The sequence below is a fragment of the Teleopsis dalmanni genome, chromosome 2 (assembly GCF_002237135.1).
Source record: "Teleopsis dalmanni isolate 2A chromosome 2, ASM223713v2, whole genome shotgun sequence".
Taxonomy (NCBI): Eukaryota; Metazoa; Arthropoda; class Insecta; order Diptera; family Diopsidae; genus Teleopsis; species Teleopsis dalmanni.
In genome coordinates this window covers 230,313,768-230,333,738 of record NC_051847.1, presented here as the reverse complement: position 1 = coordinate 230,333,738, position 19,971 = coordinate 230,313,768, and the positions used below count along the sequence as shown (strand labels likewise).

The window sequence follows — 19,971 nt, the reverse complement described above, 5'->3', positions numbered from 1 at the left end:
GTGCTTATTCTGTAGCCTAAGTCTGGCTGGACATATTTTTACGTGGGTTAAATTTTGGTTGTCATTGGTAATACTGCGATAATGGGGTTTACATAAGTATAGAAAGTGCTGTACAATATTGTTACTTCTATTAACACTATTAATGAGATATGAATAATTAATTTCAATAATGCTCCATCCACTGTTATTAAAAATTATTATATTTATTGTTTTTAGGATTAATCATAAGAGCTTATTTATTAAACTAAACTAATCTAAATGATTTTTGTTTCAGTTTTATTCTTAATTTAGTTGATGTATAAAAGTGTTCACAAAAATTTAAGCATGTTCATGTCAATTTGGCGAGTTTTTTAGAATTTTGTACTAGCTTTAATATAAAACTTAAAATTTTAATTACATATCTATAAAGTTGAATCTATAGTTAGGGCAAATTAATAGAGTATATTGGTTCGCACCCATGTAATGTGTTTTGCCACATCAGTATATATAACAAACTGATTAAGATTACATCTACCCAGCACTGTTTGGCCTAACGATACAATTGCTCTCAACGTCCAATGATTGTCTCTGCGTAGTATGAGACCCGAACCGGAATCACCACTGCAAGGTCCACTGTTGTCTCTATTCCCCGCACATAGTGTGTTCCTAGTTGTCATTTTTCTGAATCCATCTGCTGACTGAACGCATTCATCATTATCAACGATTCGGGCAGAAACGTATCTAGGTGTTGGCGAGGTTAGTACATTGTTTTCCAATGATCCCCAGCCAGCAACTATACCTTCTTGGTCTTTTATATAAAATAAATCAACTTTCTCGGTCCACAAGCAAATTGGACTAATATTATCATTAAATCTGTATAATCGAACACAATAAGAAAATACATTAGATATACTATAGCTAAACGAGTGTTTCTGCGGTATATATTTTATATTATATGTGCTTAATGGCTTACCGTATTGTTGTACTTAAATGCACCACAGCGATATCTGCATCTGGTAACTGTTTTTCATTATAATTGGGATGAGTTACAATATTGTCTATTCTCACTGCTATTGCAGTGTCCCTTGAATCAGTGCGATTGTAGCTTCCCAGTTCTATAAATGCAGCATTTTTGTCTATATGTTGAAGTAAAAAGCAATGTGCTGCAGTAATAACTGTACGCGCAGAGATAAGTGATCCACCACATATGAAATGGGGACCATCTGCTTCTCTGTGAAAGACAGCTGCCAACCAAGGGAACTGGCCCGGCTTGGCTTCTCTGCCATGATGTATGAAAGGGGTAAGTTGACCAATTTTGCGTCCACATATATTGTTAAGATCGTCAGGAATTTCAGGTATTATTGGTTGTGGGGGTGGTGCTGGAGGTGCTGGCACTGGTGATGGTACTGGTGACGGAACTGAAGGACGTCTGCCTGAATCAGTCCAGCTAATGGTATGCTCCGCACTGAATCTCATGCTTCCGGACGAATCTAGATAGAATCAGTAATTTTAACATATGACTAATACATATGTTGAAGAAAAATATTTACCACCGCCAGAATTGCAAATTCGGTTGTTGTTTACATTGATTTCCTGAATTCTAGGCAGTTCGTTTTGTTCAGGAAATTTGAAGCGATACATAACAGGTCGACCATTATTTATGTCACGCACTGAATCATCCAGGCTTTTGTATAAAGAAACTCCAAAGTTTCTCTGCAAACATGAAAACAAACGTAAATAATCACATTTCGAAAAATAATAAAATAAGTAAAAAAGAAAGAACTCATGGATAAATAATAATAGCCATGAGTTTCATAGCAATTCATATTTACATGATTGAAGATGTTATTCTGTATTAGCTTCCCTTCTACCCTTAGTTTGCCGCCGGTGAAAAGTTGATTCGGCAGGGTTATCACACCATAATTCTCATTGTTCGCTCTTTCATATTTGAAGTAACTGGCGCAACTACCTGAAGAACCATAATTTGAACCACCGCTTGAACCAACGTTTGAACTCGGTGGCGGGTTAGGCGCTGTAGCAACCGGTCTTCTTCCCGATGGATATGATATTGTGTGTTCGGCATTAAAATTTATATTGGGAGGCGAGTCTAAGCAAGAATCAAATCAGTAATTAGTTGTAGTGATTTACTTAATTGGTTTCTGAGTTGACTTACATCCACTGCCGGAGCAAATTGTTTCCCCATTTACGACAATGCCAGTGAGTTTCGGAATCTCACTCTGTGTTGGAAAGTTGAATCTGTATTGAACACTTTCTCCGTTTTGGATATTCTGCACTGATCTGTCAAGGCTTTCGTAGAGCGCAAGTCCAAAATTTCTCTAAAATAGAATTGATATTTAAAGACATCGCATTTTATTACAACTGATTGGATACAAAGACGAGATGGGAATTTTTACTCATCGCAGATTGTCAGCAAGAAACTAATGAAGTCATTTACGTGTGCACAAATAAATCTCAACAAAATAATAAAATTAATTTCAAATTATGAAAAATTGATAAATGGAAATACTAACTAAGTTAGGATTGGGTAAGAAGGAGAGACGAGTAAAACAAGTATTGATGATAATGATTGCTGCGGTTTCATATATAATAATTAAAATATCTGACCCCGCAGCGCTTAACGTAAGCAACTCGCCAGAACATACTATGTTTGTTGTATGTCGCTTAGATTATAATTACAGCGCTGATAATACCGAGATTCCATTATGGATGCGAAAAAAATCGGAAAAACCAGCAGAAACGAATGAATACTATTTATTGGAAAAAATTCTAATAAAGAATGTTCAAAATATGATATTTTTGGTTCTTTGTTCTTTCAGTGAAAGAAGCAGTTATTTCAATATGTAATCTTAGATGTTGACTTAAGTTACTTGACAACTCACGGCAATCAATTCAATAATTACCAATCGTCATTATCAAGATCGTCTTTAGTATCAAATGTATATAAATAGATAAAGTTTTCAGTTATTTAAATCTTCGATAACAATAAATTTATACTTTTGATTTATAAATTTATAAATTTTTTAATTGAAATCGTCAATCAAAAGTCTACTTACGCCGTTAAATATTTCACGCTGAGAGAGTTTTACGTTTACGTTGAGACGTCCTCCAGTGTATAGACTGTTCGGAAGTGTAACTAAACCGAAATTTTCATTATTTGACCGCAGGTACCTAAAGTATTGGGGACATTCTATCGGTGGCAGTTGTGCGAAAATGACGGGTAAATCCCACAGAAACGCAGTCGTGACAATTAACAAAGGCAAACGCAGCAATCGAAGCATCTTCGTTAAAACAAGATGAAACACAAAATACTTAAATTGCACACTTTAATCAAAACACAAGGTAGTATTCAAATTAATTATGAATTTATAAAATTAATTCGAAAAAAGATTTAAAAAGAATTTAGAATTTAGAATTATACGCGATCACTGTCTTCATGAAATTTCCTACTAAGCGTGAAGCGCCCGATCGACGCGAACACTGAGCACTGATTGAAAGCTGCGAAACTCGTTGGATTAAGGCAAGTTTCGGTTTGAGCGCACTAAGGTTTCTGCTGTGGAATGTATCTGCTCAGACGCATTTATGCACGAACTAAGTATCTAGTAAAATTACGCTTTTGCTCTGGCGTAAAACCAAACTGTGTGAGAATAAGAATGTGCGGCGTGTGTTAGTCATGGGTAAAACAAAGTTTTCAAAAATACGCGATAAGCTCGCAAATAAGCTGAAGAGGAGTGCAGGCGGCTTTTGTATTAAAGTATAATCTGAATAAAATTATAAATTTTGTTCGTTTGTTCGTACGTTCTTACGTTCGTATTTCAGGTTCATTGCAATAATAGATTAGAGTATCACTAACATAACATCACTTCAAGAGCAAAGGTAAACTCTTGCACGGCGAACGTGTGATTAGATTTTCCCACAACTTTTTTCGTTAGCAATCACATTTGGATTCTGTGTTGGGTTTTATTTATTTTATTGGAAGAATAATTAAAAAAATATTAATAAACTATATCATCAAGTTTGGAAGTGTTAAAAGAAGTGTAATTTGATTTTAATCTTAAAAACTCTGGCATGAGATTTGTGAGGAAAATCGTAAAACAAGAGGCGTTCAAGTTAAAAACAACATATATCCTTGACCGAAAGTTATAAGTTTAACAATTGATCGAAAAATCAACAAATGAATAACAATATACGTGGTAATTTCAAGTACATATAAGGATAACACATGCCCCACAGAGTTTTAACGCTGGCGATCACACATTCCAAGGTGTTATAAACTTGACATATTTGATCTAAGTGTTATGGCATAAAAATATTACAAAAATGTGATAATACAACCAAATCAAACAACTAACAGATAGTATTCCTCAGAACTTAATCTGAATTTTCTATTTAAAAGATTTTCGTCTAATAATTCGTCTAGAAAACCAAAGCTGGTATTTAAATGGTATTGGTATTGAAAATCAAAAAATCTATATGAAAAGTAAATGAAAGTAAATTATTAAAATTATATAAAATTGAGATTTTGTCAAGCGGTGAAGAAGCAACTGAAATCTATAAACTAAGCTAGATCGAATATGTGATCAGAATCGGTAACTTAATGCATAAATTTTATGAGCAAACATCACGAAATATCAGATTTCATTGAAGATATTGAAGGAATAACTGATGTTGGTAAAAGCAAAAAATGTATATAAATTTGCGTTTAGTTATTTTCGTGAGAATTCATTCTCATTAAATTAAATTGTACCTATTTGTACTGTAAACGTTAGCATAACACAAGAGTTTGATATAATTTGTCGCTTTTGAATTATTTCAACAGTTTTTCTTTCTTGGGTGGATGATCTATCAGAAGTATCATACATCACCCCTCTTCTCAAACTGTAATTTTAATTTTTTTCTTTTGAGTTTTATATAAGATTTATATGATTTTTTAATAATTGTCTTTTGAAAATAACAGAATTAATTATTAAATTAAATGTGACATATTTACTATAATTATTAATAACAAATTTATTTAGATGCATTGATTCGCTATCGAAAGTCTAGTCCTATTAAGCAGTTCCAGTCAATTTTTCTAATATTAATAAGAATAGAAAGATTCATATAGTAGTTGGAGTTAGTTAAGTTAGTTTTAGTTTTGAGGGATGAATTATTATTATTACTTAACTAAAACTTTGAATTGCTATTGGTACAACAACAATTATTGTAGCTGATGTGAAATAAGGTCTGGTAACTACATTAATTTCTATGGTCAATATACGAGTATAATGAACTCATTCAAAAAATCCTAATTATCCAATAGCTAATACAGCTTAAATTATTCCTGGTAAACGAAATGTTTCTTTTTCCTGAGTTTTGTCTAAAACTCGTATGTTAATATGCGAAATTATTCCAAATTCCAATGACGTAAACGCATAATTCAATTAATATAATATTGGTGAGCTTGGAATAATACAACGGGTTGAGAAAATCTTCCTACTTTACATATACATATGTATATGTAATTTATGTATATAATGGCTATAGTATAATATTCTATTCCACATAAATACGTACATATTAACATATTGCGTTATAGAATGAGAAGAAACGTACCCCTTATCCAACATAAAAGATTTATATATATGTTAATTAGATTATATACAATATACGAGCTCATAGGATGTACTTTGTAAAATAAGAGATGTGTTTAAATTTGCGTTCCATCTCAATAAGTTAGAAATTTATTAAAGTAAATAAACTGCACCTGATAACAAAATAAAGCAGTACTGCAGCTCATATATATACGAGTCGTGTTGTTCTTGGCTTGATAAGTCAACTAAGAACTTCTGCTGGTGTATTTGTTTCAATAACAGAGATAAAGACAAAAATTTCAATTCATTATCGATTTTGGGTTTCGATCGGAAAAACCGGAAAATAAGAACCATAAATATATGGTAGATTAAATACAATATTTTAAAATTTTTATTTAAATAAATTAAGGTAATCGAATTTCAATTTACCATCAATTTATAGTTGAAAAAAATATGTAAATAGGACGTCTACAAACCACTCTTATTCGGAATATTTGCAATATAAGGGATAAATGAATAATTTGTTGCGATCCCAAGGCTTAATATAATAATTTATAACTGAAAAGTTCCTTTAATAGGTTATATATATAGAAGAATGAGTTTCCTTCTTATAGTACGATTAATATCACTACTCGATTAAAGTAAACGGTACTATTAATATTGAAATATACAGGCTTCTGTGCACATTTAAAACGAGCTGTTGGTATAGAATTGGGACACTATATTGGGTTCAATAAATAATAATTAAGTTGATAAAAGAAATAAATTACGTTCTGGTGTTTTTAGTACCCATTGCTTGTTAGTACCCAATGCAAATACAGGGTTACAGAGAGTTTTGTAAAACTGCATTTAAACTAAATACAAACTGCAAAAAAATATTATTTCTGAATATATAGAATTTATACAGAATTTGTTGAATTTATTATTAATAATTAATAATATTGAATTAAAAACATTTTCCCTAAGTTTTTGTTTTAAGTTTAAAACGAGTATGTACAGCAACAACTGACATGTTAAGTATGTGATTAGGTCTATCTCTATATAAATAAATTGGTTGGGACGAGCTGTAAGCGGTTGTAATATAACATGCATTAAAGCTGAATTGTAGTAAAATATTTCAAATGAATATAAAGACATTTCAAATCTCTCTAAAGCAGTAATTTCGCCGTCAATTGAGGTGCATTTGAATCAACTTCTGCAGCATCCACATAAATAATTCTTGTCTGGTAGAACACGAATATTTGCGGACTGAGATCCACAAATCAGTGCATTGTTTTCGCTTAATATTGCTTGTTCGAGAGAGTTCATCTGCACTGTTACAGAGCTAAGTTAGTAAGTTCTTAAGCCATTATTGCTGTTATTGGGGAATGCACAAAGCAGTTTGACACTTGAGAGCTGAAACTCATTCAACTGCATCATTTCAGAAGATAACTACACAAGCTCTCATTTATTTACTTATCCACTACATTTGCTAACAAGTATTTTTGCACAGAGGCATTAATTCAATGAATTTATATTTAACACAACTCGTACAGGTTATGAAGAATCTATTTTGGGTTCTTCCCATTATTTTAAAATTACATACAACTAAGTGCTGTGCCACACTATGAGTTAGCATTTCCAGATGAGTGAACATTATTTTTTATTTCTGACTTCATACTTAGGCTTTCTTACCTTGTCTAGAAGTTTAAGAAAACGAAATAACAGACATAAACTTTATGGCTTAAGGTGCTTCTCCGTAAGCTGAGAGAAAACTAGTTTCTCTTTACATGTGAAAGAATGCAGATAGTAAAAAAAATACAAAATCAAAGGAATGACTTGTGGCTCCTATCGGTGTTTGTCTGTCGCGTCTTGCTTGATTTCTTATCATTCTGATATCCTTGAACTTTTCTGTGATCGCTATTATAAAAATAAATAACTAAGGAATAAAAATATGCCGCTTTACAGCTTATTTTAGAATTAAATATGACTATGTCCTTTCAGAAGCGTTTTTCGATTTGGATGTACAAATAATAAAATCTAAAATTAACTCTAATTTAATGGTAATGATGAACACAATTACTCCAACCGGAATATAGTTATGTGATAATGTACAATAAAGGCTAGAGTCAAACGGTTGTTTTAAGTAGCTCTTCTAGTCAGAAGTACCACATTAAACGTCAGTAAAGGCAGTAAAATAATTTTGTCTATGTGATCATGAGTCGAAACGATGAAGTACAGGTTAACCGTTTAATATATTAAGATTAAATAAATTAAAATGAAGAAACGAAATGGAAAGTGTCGAATTTAAGAAACTAATAGTGAAATTACGAAAGCCTTTAGATACAACAAATCTAATTCGGAAATGTTGTTTAATAACTGTACATTAATTTTGCCAAAATTATTTTTAAAAAATTTTTAAAGTTCCCATTTTTATTCACTTCTATCGCAAATACCAGTATCTATCGCAATCCAGTATATGAATATGATAAGCCCACTAAACTTTTTGCCATTGTCAGAGACATCAATTTGGAATCAATAATTACATGACAGCCTTTATCTCAAAATGTACTGCAATTCATGTTAGCACTTTCAGCGTAGATCGTCGAGTATTTAGTAAGAAATCGAAGCTCTTGGTGCTGAACTAAGATGGAGCTTTACTTGAGTGGAAGCTTTCATTTCCGTTAAAATAAATGTAATGAGTACCAAGCCAACAATTAGCTACAGTAGCTCCTCTCTCTACATATTCATTAATCAGATTATTTTTAATAACATAAAATAAAATTTTAGCCTATGTAAGTACAATATATATATATATTACCAATATTACCAATAATTAATAACATTAAATATTTAATGTTTTTGGATAACTAAATTATTGCGAAATGTTTTTGTATACAGTGGCTTACTCAGGGCAACGTACGACAAAGTCTATTGTATATTCTGTTCTCAATACAAAATTGTTGTTATATAAATATATGTACTATATACTTTTATGTGTAGAATAAATATATAGAATATCGTAATAATTAGTCCACATTAATACCTTGTCTAGGTAAGATCGGGCTTAAAATCAAGAATTTTAAATATTGTCATTTTTCGTTGAAATAGAAAGAAGTTTCTGCTGCTTGGCACTTCGGTTGATCAGTCCATAGGATAACACACTGGTAGCCATATAATAAAAAGTGGCTTTTTATTGCTTTTAAATAACACCTGACAAAATTTTATGACATTTAAACGATTATTTATTTAGTTACACCTGTTTGAGTGACTCTAGTTTCATATTTTCAGAACAATGGGAGAAAACAACGTGACAGCAAAAACTTGGCTTGAGAAATGTTACCGAAATCTGAAGATATATGGTATGATAGTGAAATGGCCTGTTGTCTTTTAAACATTTGTCTGTAAGCAAAACAAACAATGTGTCGATATACTGAGGGCTATTTGGAGCTATTGAAGCAAGATAATCGAAACTTGAATCCACCATTTCACTCTAGAGTTGAATTGGCTCAGAACATGCAAAAACGTTACAGATTGTTTGCAAGGTTATGACACTCATATTTTTCAGAGCGCGTTTAATTTTGTTCATCAACTGTCATGAAAAAGACCAGACCATCGGTAGCGACCACAATATGGCCTAAGGTGGAAATCGTGAAACAACGGTCCATATGCAGAAAAAAAGCTTATTTCCCCAAGACAATGCCACGAGTCATGGGTTTCCATTGAAAAATTGCACGAACTACAGCTTGAATAGCTTCCGCACTCACCGTATTTGCCAAATTTGGTCCCCAGCATTTACTATTTGTAAAAATAGATTTGATTTCGATAGAGAAATCATCGCCTAAACAGAGGCATATTTTAAGGTCAATGATAAATCATTCTGCAGGAAAGGTATCCAAATGTTAGAGAAGCGCTGTAATACTCTTGATGGAGAAATATTATATTTACTCTTAATAAAAATAGTCGAATTACGCTAAAAAGTTATAGTTCTATGTTCAATGTAACGTTATGTCATTTCAGTTCTAATAAGGTTTGCAGTTAGACAAAATCAAGTACCTATTTCTGATATTTTGAGTTAGAATATGAGGTGCTTAAGGTATTCTTAGTAAAATTTATAAACTCTGCTGCATTTGATTTAATACAGCAATAATTACTAATCGCCTCTCAAAGAAGAATAAACCACCGAACCAGTATTTTTTTTTCAAGACAGGTCAAAATTATTTTTTTAAGAGTCTGGTGAGAACTCCATAATAAATTTATGAATTTCTTTTAATCATTAATTTAAATTTAATTGTTTCTGAGATAATTTAACTCTAACACTGCATTTCTACCTTCAATTCCAATTTGTTTGACTTTGAAATAAATATTGATATGATAAATAAATATTGAAATAAATATCGTTTACAATGTAAATTATTTCTCAGAATAGTTATATTTTTTAAAGGTAATAAGAACTTTTACAATTTCTAACAGTATTTAATTCATCATTATAAAGCAAACATCAGCAGTAGAACATTCTACATTCTGTGATTTGAGGATTTTTGGTAAAACATTAAAATCTTCAGTTAGTAGTTTGATTTTTTATTGTTTTTTAAACAGGTGGGATTCTATATTATATCTCAAAAGCGCCAACACAGGACCATTGCTATTGTTAATTTAATTCAATTAACCTCAACAACATCGCTTTGTAATGATATCGGATGCAGATGGCTTCCTCGTTTGTTGTACATTCCAAGAATGCCAGCAACTTTGAACTAGCTTTTAGAATTGCTTAAAACTTATTTCCTTTCAAACTAAGATCACAGGTATACACTTAAATCGTTCGTACTTCTATTTAAAAAAAAAGTATATAATAGGACAACGAATAAAAAATTATATTTTAACTTAAATTTGTGCTAAGCTATCATATTTTGCCTTAGCCACGGCATATGTTTTGCCAAATCACAGTATATAACGTATTGCCTTAAATTGCATTGACCCTGACTGGTTTGACCAGCAGAAACAATACCTCGTAAGACCCAACGCCTATTACGTAAAACCATTAAGCCGCCACCTGAATCGCCAACACATGGTCCAGTACCGTCTAAGTTTCCAGCGCAGATTGTTCGAGGTGAAGTTAGTTTTTTAAAAGCTTCTAAAGATTGCAGACAATCAACCAAGCTGACTATTCTACTATCCACCATTTTTGGTGTATCTGATACTTCTTCTCCTCTCTCATTAGTACCCCAGCCACCTACATAACCCTTCTGTCCTATAACTGCATCATCATTGGGTTCGTTCCACAGACAAATGGGTCGTATAAAGGGAGTAAAACTGAAATGAAATGTTGCAACATTACTCGTAGGTATGACACGTTATGCTACAGCATATTATATTAGTAAATACCTGATTGCTTCGGTGAGTATTAAAATTGCTATGTCAGCATCAGGAAAGGATTCGGGTGCGTAGTCTGGGTGATAAATGAGCTCGCTGACTTCACGTGTTAAGTAACCACTTTCCATATAATTGCTGAGGTTATGTCTTCCGGGAAAAGTAACAAGATCTTGTGCAGTATAGCGATAATATTTGAAGCAGTGTGCGGCTGTGACAACTGACCGCGTTGATATCAGACTGCCGCCGCAAAGAAAACTTGAACCAGCAGCACTCTTTCGGTTTATTGGTGTTAGCCAGGGATACTTGCCACGAGGTATACTTGTGCCACCATGTAGGAATGGCGAAAATGTTTCCTGTTCTTCTCCACATATGGAATTAAGATTTTGTGTTGAAGGCAAGGGACGTTGCCTTGGCTGAATCGGTGTTGAAGTGACTGGACGGTTTTGAGGAATAGTTTGACGAATTGGCGGTTCACGCTGAAATGTGGTTTCATTTGAAAACATAAATTTAGGCAAAGGTTGATTATTAAAACGCCTTGGTTCTTGTGCAAAAACGTCGTTGGTATCTCCGCTCTTGAATCCATCAGCTATATTGAAATTATTGTTCAATGGTCTCACAAATGTTGTAGTCGTAGAATGTAACGTATGTTCCATATTCAGTATTGTACTTGGAGCAGGATCTGTAAAGAGAATTTATACATTACAGATGCAAATATTAATTTTCTACAATAGCACCACTTACAATCACTGGCGAAGCATATGTCCTCACCGTTCACCGTGATTCGCGTTAGTTTTGGCAGCACATTTGGCAAAGGAAAATCTACGCGATAAGAAACCGGAATACCGTTCTGTATGTTGTAAATAGTGGTATCACGATCACTGTATAAGGAGAGCTTGCCATAGTTACCCTAAAAGAAAGTAAATTATGTTAAAGGAATATTATTAATAGAAATACACCTATGTTATAGGTATAGTATAGTTTATAGAAATGCAACTGTATATTAATATTGTTTAATGTTGTTGTAATATATTAATAAAGTTTTTTTTTACTTCCGTCTTTACTGCTGAATGTGCTGAACGCGTATTTTACTCCTCATTATTTGACTATTATTTGTAACAAAATATATAATTCATAAAATAAGACACTTACTAATACATATGTATATCCATTTATGTACTATTTTTATATATGTGTAAAATGTGAATTCTACACAAAATGTCTATTTAACATATATAAAATAGAATGAAAATGACCCTTCGTATTCTTCCGTACACAACTCAGACGTCATCTTTCACAGAATCGTTGTCTTAGACCTCATATTTATTTGTTACTATATCATATGTTGTGTGTATAGTGTTTTTCCTGGTTGATTTCCTAGTGTTGTTAAATTTCGTTTTTTGTTTATTTCACTGAGGTAATTTAGTTGCGTTTTTATAGAAAAGCAGTATAAATTTATTTGACTTACTTATTTTTAATTGGTAAGTTAAATAAATAATCCAAATAAGCATTTTTAATAACCATTCATTCTTTGTCTTCTGCGAGGAGGAATTGTTTCTTTTGATTTGATAATGGATTCAAGTGCTCTGTAGCCACAACAAAAAGTAATATTGAAGGTTTCAACAAGTTCAAGTGTTTGGTGGCACCTTAAACAAATAAATCAGTACATACAAAACGAAAAATGTTCATTCATACTTAAATCGGAATTATTTTATGTGATCTATTATTTAGCCATATGCCATTCATAAAAACAAAATGAAAGAATTCTTAAAGCTTCTTAAATATATTCAAGTTTTCAGTTCAGTCTTAAGAACGCATGAGATTTTTCTTTCAATATATTATAAAATAAAATTATTTCCTGCTTTGGGTGCCTTTCCGCAGAGTTTACAAGTAAACTTATATTGTAAGCAAGTACTTTCTTCTATATTTCCAACTTTCTTCACAATTTTAGCCTACAGTTTTAATAATGTTTTCAACTGATACTATCTTTGGTGGAAATTTAAGGTTTTGAAAAACTAAGTTGACAGAATTATTTATCTGACAACTGAGTGAAATTAAAATTCATGAAAACATATGAATCAATCGGCAGAAAATACGTGGAACTCCTTATAGTATTTCACTTATTAAATATAACTATTTTTATAACTCAGAATCATATCTTGACCTTTTTTTATAAATGTAACCCAATGTAGGTTTGTAACGTTTTCTTTTTTCATTTCTCATCGTACTTGTTATAAGACCTTTCGCATCAGGACTTGTAATTTGACTAACAGCACAAAATCGATTAGCGTACAGATACAGCATTTTTATATTCACATTTTTATATATTCAATGTCTGTTTATGAAAGGCTACTATTCAAAGCTATTTTTAGTTCACCTAATAGCTGAGCAACTAATTTTCATTGACTCAGACAGATAACCAGCGATTAGCTGAACGGATTAGTAACTTTCAGTCGATAAGAAATGTTTGCAGTTTCTGCTTCTCCGATCCTGCGATGCAAGCATAACGAGTTCTCATTAAAGTGAATGAAAGTAGGGAAGAGAACATATTCATGTGAAAGAAAGAATCAATGTAGGAAAGAGAACGTATTTATGTGAAAGAAAGATAATAGGAAGTTAAAACAAGAGAGGTTTAAGAAAATCTATTATATCTCTTGAGTGTAAATACATTTCTGAATATTTCACTAATACTTTTTTAAAATATGTAGTTGTTTTCATGACAAGCGATAATAAATCTTGTTTTAATACAAATTCCCCTGCACATTTCTATTGCCAAGCATTTCTAATTTATTTATTGAAGTGACAAGCTAAGACATGCGATTATCGACTCAAGCAACTAATATTGCGTTTCTTCCTTAGTGTACTTTTGTTCATCTGAAGAGATAAGACGCTGTGTCTGGAACACCATTTAGAAAAGGTCATGAATACTGATAACTCAATAACTCAATAACTCAATGCACTCGGCAATGGTTAAATTCCGCAACAAACTTAGAAACTATTTCCGAGAAACGTATGACGTTGAGAATGACTTCAGCTAAGAACTGAGAACTTATAAATATTTATGATAACTTGAGATATTAGCAGAAACAAAAATCATCAACACTGAATAAGTTCCGAAAATGATTTTAATTTGTAATGTATTGGTGGGTATTCCAACTAAAGTTGTTTTGCGAACGAGGTTTACTAACAGTTAGTGCAGCTCGAAGGCGATATTGTATTCTCAATTTACAAAGAAAAATTGTTCAATTTTAAAAACAAATACTTTACATGCTCCGCTGTTTCTGAATATTTTAAAAACAAGTTATACAAGATATATTTGCAATAAATTAATCTCACTTCTAATACGATTATTAGTTGGAGAAAAACCAGCTCGAACTATTATGTTCCATACATAGAAAAATGTGAAGTGATCATTTCCGCTTTTTATACTGATTAGCATTCAGCATTTGGCTTCGGTTTCCCAAAAAGATGTGAAGAATTTGTGTTGGTTTTTGAAGAAGAAAACTACTTTATACATTAGTAAAAAAATAGTTGGAGTCACTGCTGTAAAAAAATCAATTCTTCACCCAAAATTAATATTTAATTTATTTCGGTTTATATTAGCTACACAAAATATTCAAAATGTCTGTATTCGAGATAGTAAACATTCTTTAAAACTATTGAAACAAGAGAAAAGATCGTCGATAACTAGGAACGTAGTGAACCAGAAGATGTAAATATTAATATTGAAAATGTTTAAAAATTTTTTTTGTATTGTGTGCTTTTAGAGCTTTTAGATAGCACTTTGATTTGCTTAAATTATATAAGCTAGGATGGTGAAGTTAATAGCTTGAGGTTGTAATTAGGGTTAATTTAATAAAATAGTTTAATTCGTTCAATAATAGTTCAAAAATAATATGTTCTAATAATAGCATGTTATTTATTTTCTTAAATATAATTTTATTCAGTTCTACTTAAAAGGAATATTCGAATATCTTCTATTAGAGTTCGCTTTGCTACACATAGGTGATAAGTTATAGCTCTATAAATGCTCTCTTAAGTATAAGACAGAATATATTTTTAGATAAATAAAAGTAGATTGGATAAATATTATTAGTTATTAAAGTAACATCATACGTACGTCACGCAGTTGAGCAAACTAAATTTTAAGCTATACTAGATACATATAATACCGGATGCATTATTTCAGAAATTTTCGTGAAATAATGGTGAAAGATTTCTGTGTTCTCTCATAATTGTAAGAATAGTCATAACTTTGACTATAAACCATCATTTCAACATTTCATAGAGAATAGAAGTTCGAGCAAAAATACCAAATATAATACGAATAGTTCGAGGACGTTAGAGTATGATGTTCATCAAGAATTACTTCTATATCCCTAAGTCCTTTTTATGTCTCGTAGCTTGACTTAACATGTTCCAAAATGTTTTAAAAATTACTGAAATTACGATTTCTTGTACCTTTATTTGTTTTTTTTTTTATTTTATAGTGTACTATATATTCGTATATACAATATTAACTGTAAACACCCATTAATGTGTAACTTATGAAAAGAATTTTCGCTGTCACTGCTACCGTTTCCTATTTCATAGCAAATTTCACATATAGAAAAATTTGTGAAATTTGTTCATATTATAATCCCCAATATTATTATATTATATAATATAATGTAATATACTATTATAAACATGTTCTATTGATTAAGAACCCATAGTACCCATAGTTTTGTTTGACATGAGATACCTGGATATAAAGTTATTGAATATTCGAGACTTTTCCTTTAAATAACTTAGCATCAATGATCATCAAAAATCGAGGTTAGATTAATAATAACGAATTTGTAATGCACATTCCTATTGATTAAAATGCATATTAGAAGTGCAATATATAAAAGTGCATTTTCAATATATGTACACAACGATGGTCCTTGAAAATTAAAATGATTTAATAAAGTTTTTTTTAACTACTAATATTATATACTTGTTTTACTTAGTAACTTCAAACTACCAACAGATAAAAATAATATTTATACATGTATTAAGTACAAGTTTTAGTACAGAAAGACCTATATAATATAATTCCAATGGCAAATGGAAATAAAATCCACTTAAATTATGGCTATTATTTATGTAACTATTATTAATGAGGGGACAGCTTATTGCGGGAATACCCAAACACTTACACCGATTCAATAATTTATTGATTTTATAATTGTTGAATGTAGAGAAAAATTAAAAAGAAGTGAAATATTTTTAGTTTATTTTTCTGATTACAATAAATTTAAATGAGTTATGGTTCGTAGCAGCGATCCAATCAACCAGGTTCAATATGGATTGCAATTATTTTTACTTACATAAACGGGCTCTCGTTGAGAAAACTGCAGCATCACATTTGTGGTTCCCTCGGAAACATTCGGAAGAGTTAGCTTTCCAATATATTCTCCACGCACTTGTCCATACTGAAAGTAGTTGGGACAAGCGATCGGTGGAACGGTAGGAGCTTGCGCGTAAACTGTTAACAGCTGACAACTGGTAATAATGTAAGCCAGAGAACACAAACACTTTAACATTATAAATTAGATATTTAATTTTAATTTTTGTTTTATTAATTTATTTTTATTTTAAATGACAGCGTTTAACAAATGATATAAACTCTTTTATTTTTTATTTCCAATCACTCGACTTGTCATGATCATAATTATTGCACAGAAATTATAAATTCTTGTTGTCTTTATTATTATAATTGTTGTAGTTAATGTTGTTGTTGTTGTTGTTGTTGTTGTTGTTGTATTGTTATCAATATTATTTAGATTACATAAAATAACTCAATGCCAAATTAAAAACCAATTAAACGATTTTCTTAGCACGACTCTGTGTTTAACTAAGCCACTTTGGAATTTCTATGGGGATTCACACGCTTTCATATTCAATAAACGATTCTGATCTTTACGAAAGCTGCTGAGCTAATGAGCATCCATAGCATTAGATTCTGTTAAGAAGCCAGTATATCGACGCTTGAAACTTTTATTTCTTTTAAGTTTTTTATAAAATTATAGATTTATTAAGAATTTTTAAAATGAGTTAAAAACAAAAAAAATAGAAAATTAAAATTTTTAAATAACCCAGCGAACTGTGTGAAGTTGCTGTTCGCTTAAGTGATCGCGCCAAACTGAAATTCTTTGCGATTAATATTGAGTTGCGTTAAAGCGCTTTGAGAGTCGAAGTGACGTCACAATTCTGGTTTATTTACAAACGAGCACTGAAGAAAAAGCAAATCAAATCTTGAGAATTCCATTAGTTCAGTTCTCACAAGATTGCTTGTTTTTGTCGTAATATTTACAATCAGTTTGATTGGGATTTCAGGTTTCAAATTGTTAAGAAACTGTCGTTAAAATAAATCATAAAATAATCCCAAACAATTGTAGTTTTATTTATTTATGTTATAATCCATTTTTGAAAATTTCAGGTAGAGATGTCAAAAATATTTTCTAAATGGTCTGATACTGACCGATATTCCAAATTTAAGCATAACTTGGACAACATTAGAAAATTTATTTTAAACAATAAAATGACAGATTAAATTATACAATTTCAGGAGAATGAAAATATTTTCATAATTAACAAATATAGTACAATAGAAATAAATTTAACATAAGCTTTATCGATGCTTCCATGTTCTCTTTTCACTTAATTTTATTATACATATATTATTTTCTATATTTACTATTATTATTTTTATTTAATCAAATACATTTTTTACGTGCTAGCACCAACTTGTCCACTTGGACTTAGACGTAGACGTAGACGTAGACTTCAAAAAAGTCTCTGTGGTAAAATAAAATTTTATTATTTGAACTTTTTTATCGTTTATTTTTTTTATTAATATTTATATTGTTTGAATATACATTCCAATAGAGTTTTTTCTCATACTCATTTCGAGTGTTAAGTGCTATCAGCTGGCACATTTCCTACAACTTGTCCTTTGTCCTTTGTTTTTTATTCTCACGTTTAAGTGCTGTTATCTAGCACTTTTGCTGTTGATCTAGTCTATATTTGTCTATATTAAATGTAGATATTTATGGTTGAGTTGAATTTATTTAAATAAGTTTTTTTCAGGCATACACAGCTTTATAAGTTAGCCAACTTGATAACGATGATTTTTTCTATGCTTGCTTTGGATATTTTTGTATCATTTGATAAAATATTGAATTGTAATCTTGTGAGGTTCTTAGTATTGAAATTTAACTATTAAAAAAATAATATAATTAATTAATTCAATTATTCTACAACTGGTTTACGATTTAGTTCTAATATAAACAGAACAAGTGAATTTGTTAATAAAACTTTCACAGCAAAGTAACAAAACTCAAGAAAAATGTGTGAACATAAAAGTCAAGTACGGCTTTGGGTCAGTTGGTTAACGTGCGCTGACTCTGTGCTTTAAATTTGGCAGGACACGAGTTCGATTCCTGGTACTTGCAGTCTCAAATAATTATTTACGAATAATTAAATACAAGAATTATTTCCAAGACCACTGATGATGGGTATTTGGCAATACTCGAAATAGCTGTGGGGCCAGCCAAAAATTCAATTAATTAAAATAATATAAAATTAAGTTTTGTTTTTGTAGTTCACTACTGTTCAAAAAAACCTCTTCATGAAATATACTAGTTTCTATTAAATAATTTATAAAGAAATGATAAGCTATAGAATATTTGATAAAAAATATGGAAAGAGTAAATCAATTATATAGCTCGTTTCTGAATGTTGTTGTGTGACTTAAACATTTCTTATACGTATGTAATGCCACATTTCTTTAAGAAAATATTAAAAAATTTGTTTTACTACTCAAACAATATATATTGTATATCCGTACATATATTATAGCTAATATAATATTAATATGTAAATCTCTTATTATTATGGAAAAAATCAATTATTATTTTGTAGTATCATTGAATTATGAAAAGAAACTCGTTTTGCAGAAAAATTTATTGAATAAATATTGCGTAATTTGATAGCTCGTGCTGATCACTAAAAGTAGCTGTTCTGGAACTCTAAGCACAGATTGAAGATAGTTTCAATTGATACGGGAACTGCATTGATTAATAAACAAGCGAATAAATAGATGATTTCAGAGCACCTGTAATCTATACACGAGTACCACATAATCATTTGCAGTAGTTGTAAAAAATTAATTCATAAAAATGTGGAAGAATTTGTCAGAGCAGAACAAACGAAGTATGAAATCTTAAATTTTTAATAAAAACTGCGACGTTTTTCACTTTTTCTGTAGAAAAAAGCTGAGATACGAAACCATTTTCATTCATTCATGTGTGCGCGCACATTCATCAAACATTTGCATGCGGTTGAGATGTCAGAATGAGTCTCTCAGGGTATGCAACTGTGTGAAAGTGGGGTTGGAGGAAATGCAGTACTCATAACACGAACTGCACATATATGCATGAAGCCATACACAAACTTATTTGTAGAAATATTTTTGATTGTAGATGTGGGCAAAAAATTTTATTTTCATACGAGGGATGCACCCAAAGTTAATATTATTGTTTATCCTAATAAAACTTTCAGCTCAGTAGGTAGTCTTATTAAATAATGTTAAGTACCTTCGCAAAACCTATTCACTGCATGGACTCAGCCATTAAACGAGCTCTTTTGACAAATTTCTTTACTAAAACAGACAAGTCGAAAAATGACTGTCTGCTCTTACACATGCCCTCGACACAGTTTTATGACATTTAGGGGATTATTACTTCATGGACCTTCTTTATATTGTGAAAAATTTTTCAGACACCGTCGTCATCGTTATGCCTATAATGAACTTGCTAGGAAGGTATTTATAGTAGTTGAAAACAATCTCTATGAATTTAAATATAATTAGTTTGAGTTATAAAACATCGAAGATTGTGATCATACTTATCGTTGTTTGTAGTGCTGTCGAATCATGAGGTGCTGAAACTATTCGATGAATACAATTTGTGTCAAATAATGTGAATCGTTGAAACTATCCTGATAGATAGTTTCTATAAAATAG

General features: G+C 30.9%; 1 protein-coding gene across 1 annotated transcript; it reads right to left on the bottom strand.

The window, feature by feature from the left end:
* Nucleotides 1–245: 245 nt before the first annotated feature.
* LOC119676921 lies at nt 246–17,069 on the bottom strand. The gene is made up of 10 exons (XM_038088189.1): nt 16,274–17,069; nt 11,664–11,829; nt 10,935–11,601; nt 10,446–10,862; nt 3,054–3,321; nt 2,153–2,315; nt 1,812–2,086; nt 1,530–1,692; nt 953–1,469; nt 246–852 (listed from the first exon to the last, which is right to left on the bottom strand). The coding sequence occupies exons 1-10, from the start codon at nt 16,487–16,489 to the stop codon at nt 432–434; spliced, it is 3,273 nt and encodes a 1,090-aa protein (XP_037944117.1). The 5' UTR covers nt 16,490–17,069; the 3' UTR covers nt 246–431.
* Between the last annotated feature and the right edge of the window lie 2,902 nt (nt 17,070–19,971).

What these genes read in the sequence shown, in the direction of transcription:
- LOC119676921 (XM_038088189.1), bottom strand. Translation starts at nt 16,489, where the DNA reads ATGTTAAAGTGTTTGTGTTCTCTGGCTTACATTATTACCAGTTGTCAG. An exon ending in CTCAACGAGAGCCCGTTTAT is followed by an intron (nt 11,830 to 16,273) that starts GTAAGTAAAAAT and finishes ACTTTCTTTTAG; the next exon opens with GGTAACTATGGCAAGCTCTC. An exon ending in CATATGCTTCGCCAGTGATT is followed by an intron (nt 11,602 to 11,663) that starts GTAAGTGGTGCT and finishes TTCTCTTTACAG; the next exon opens with ATCCTGCTCCAAGTACAATA.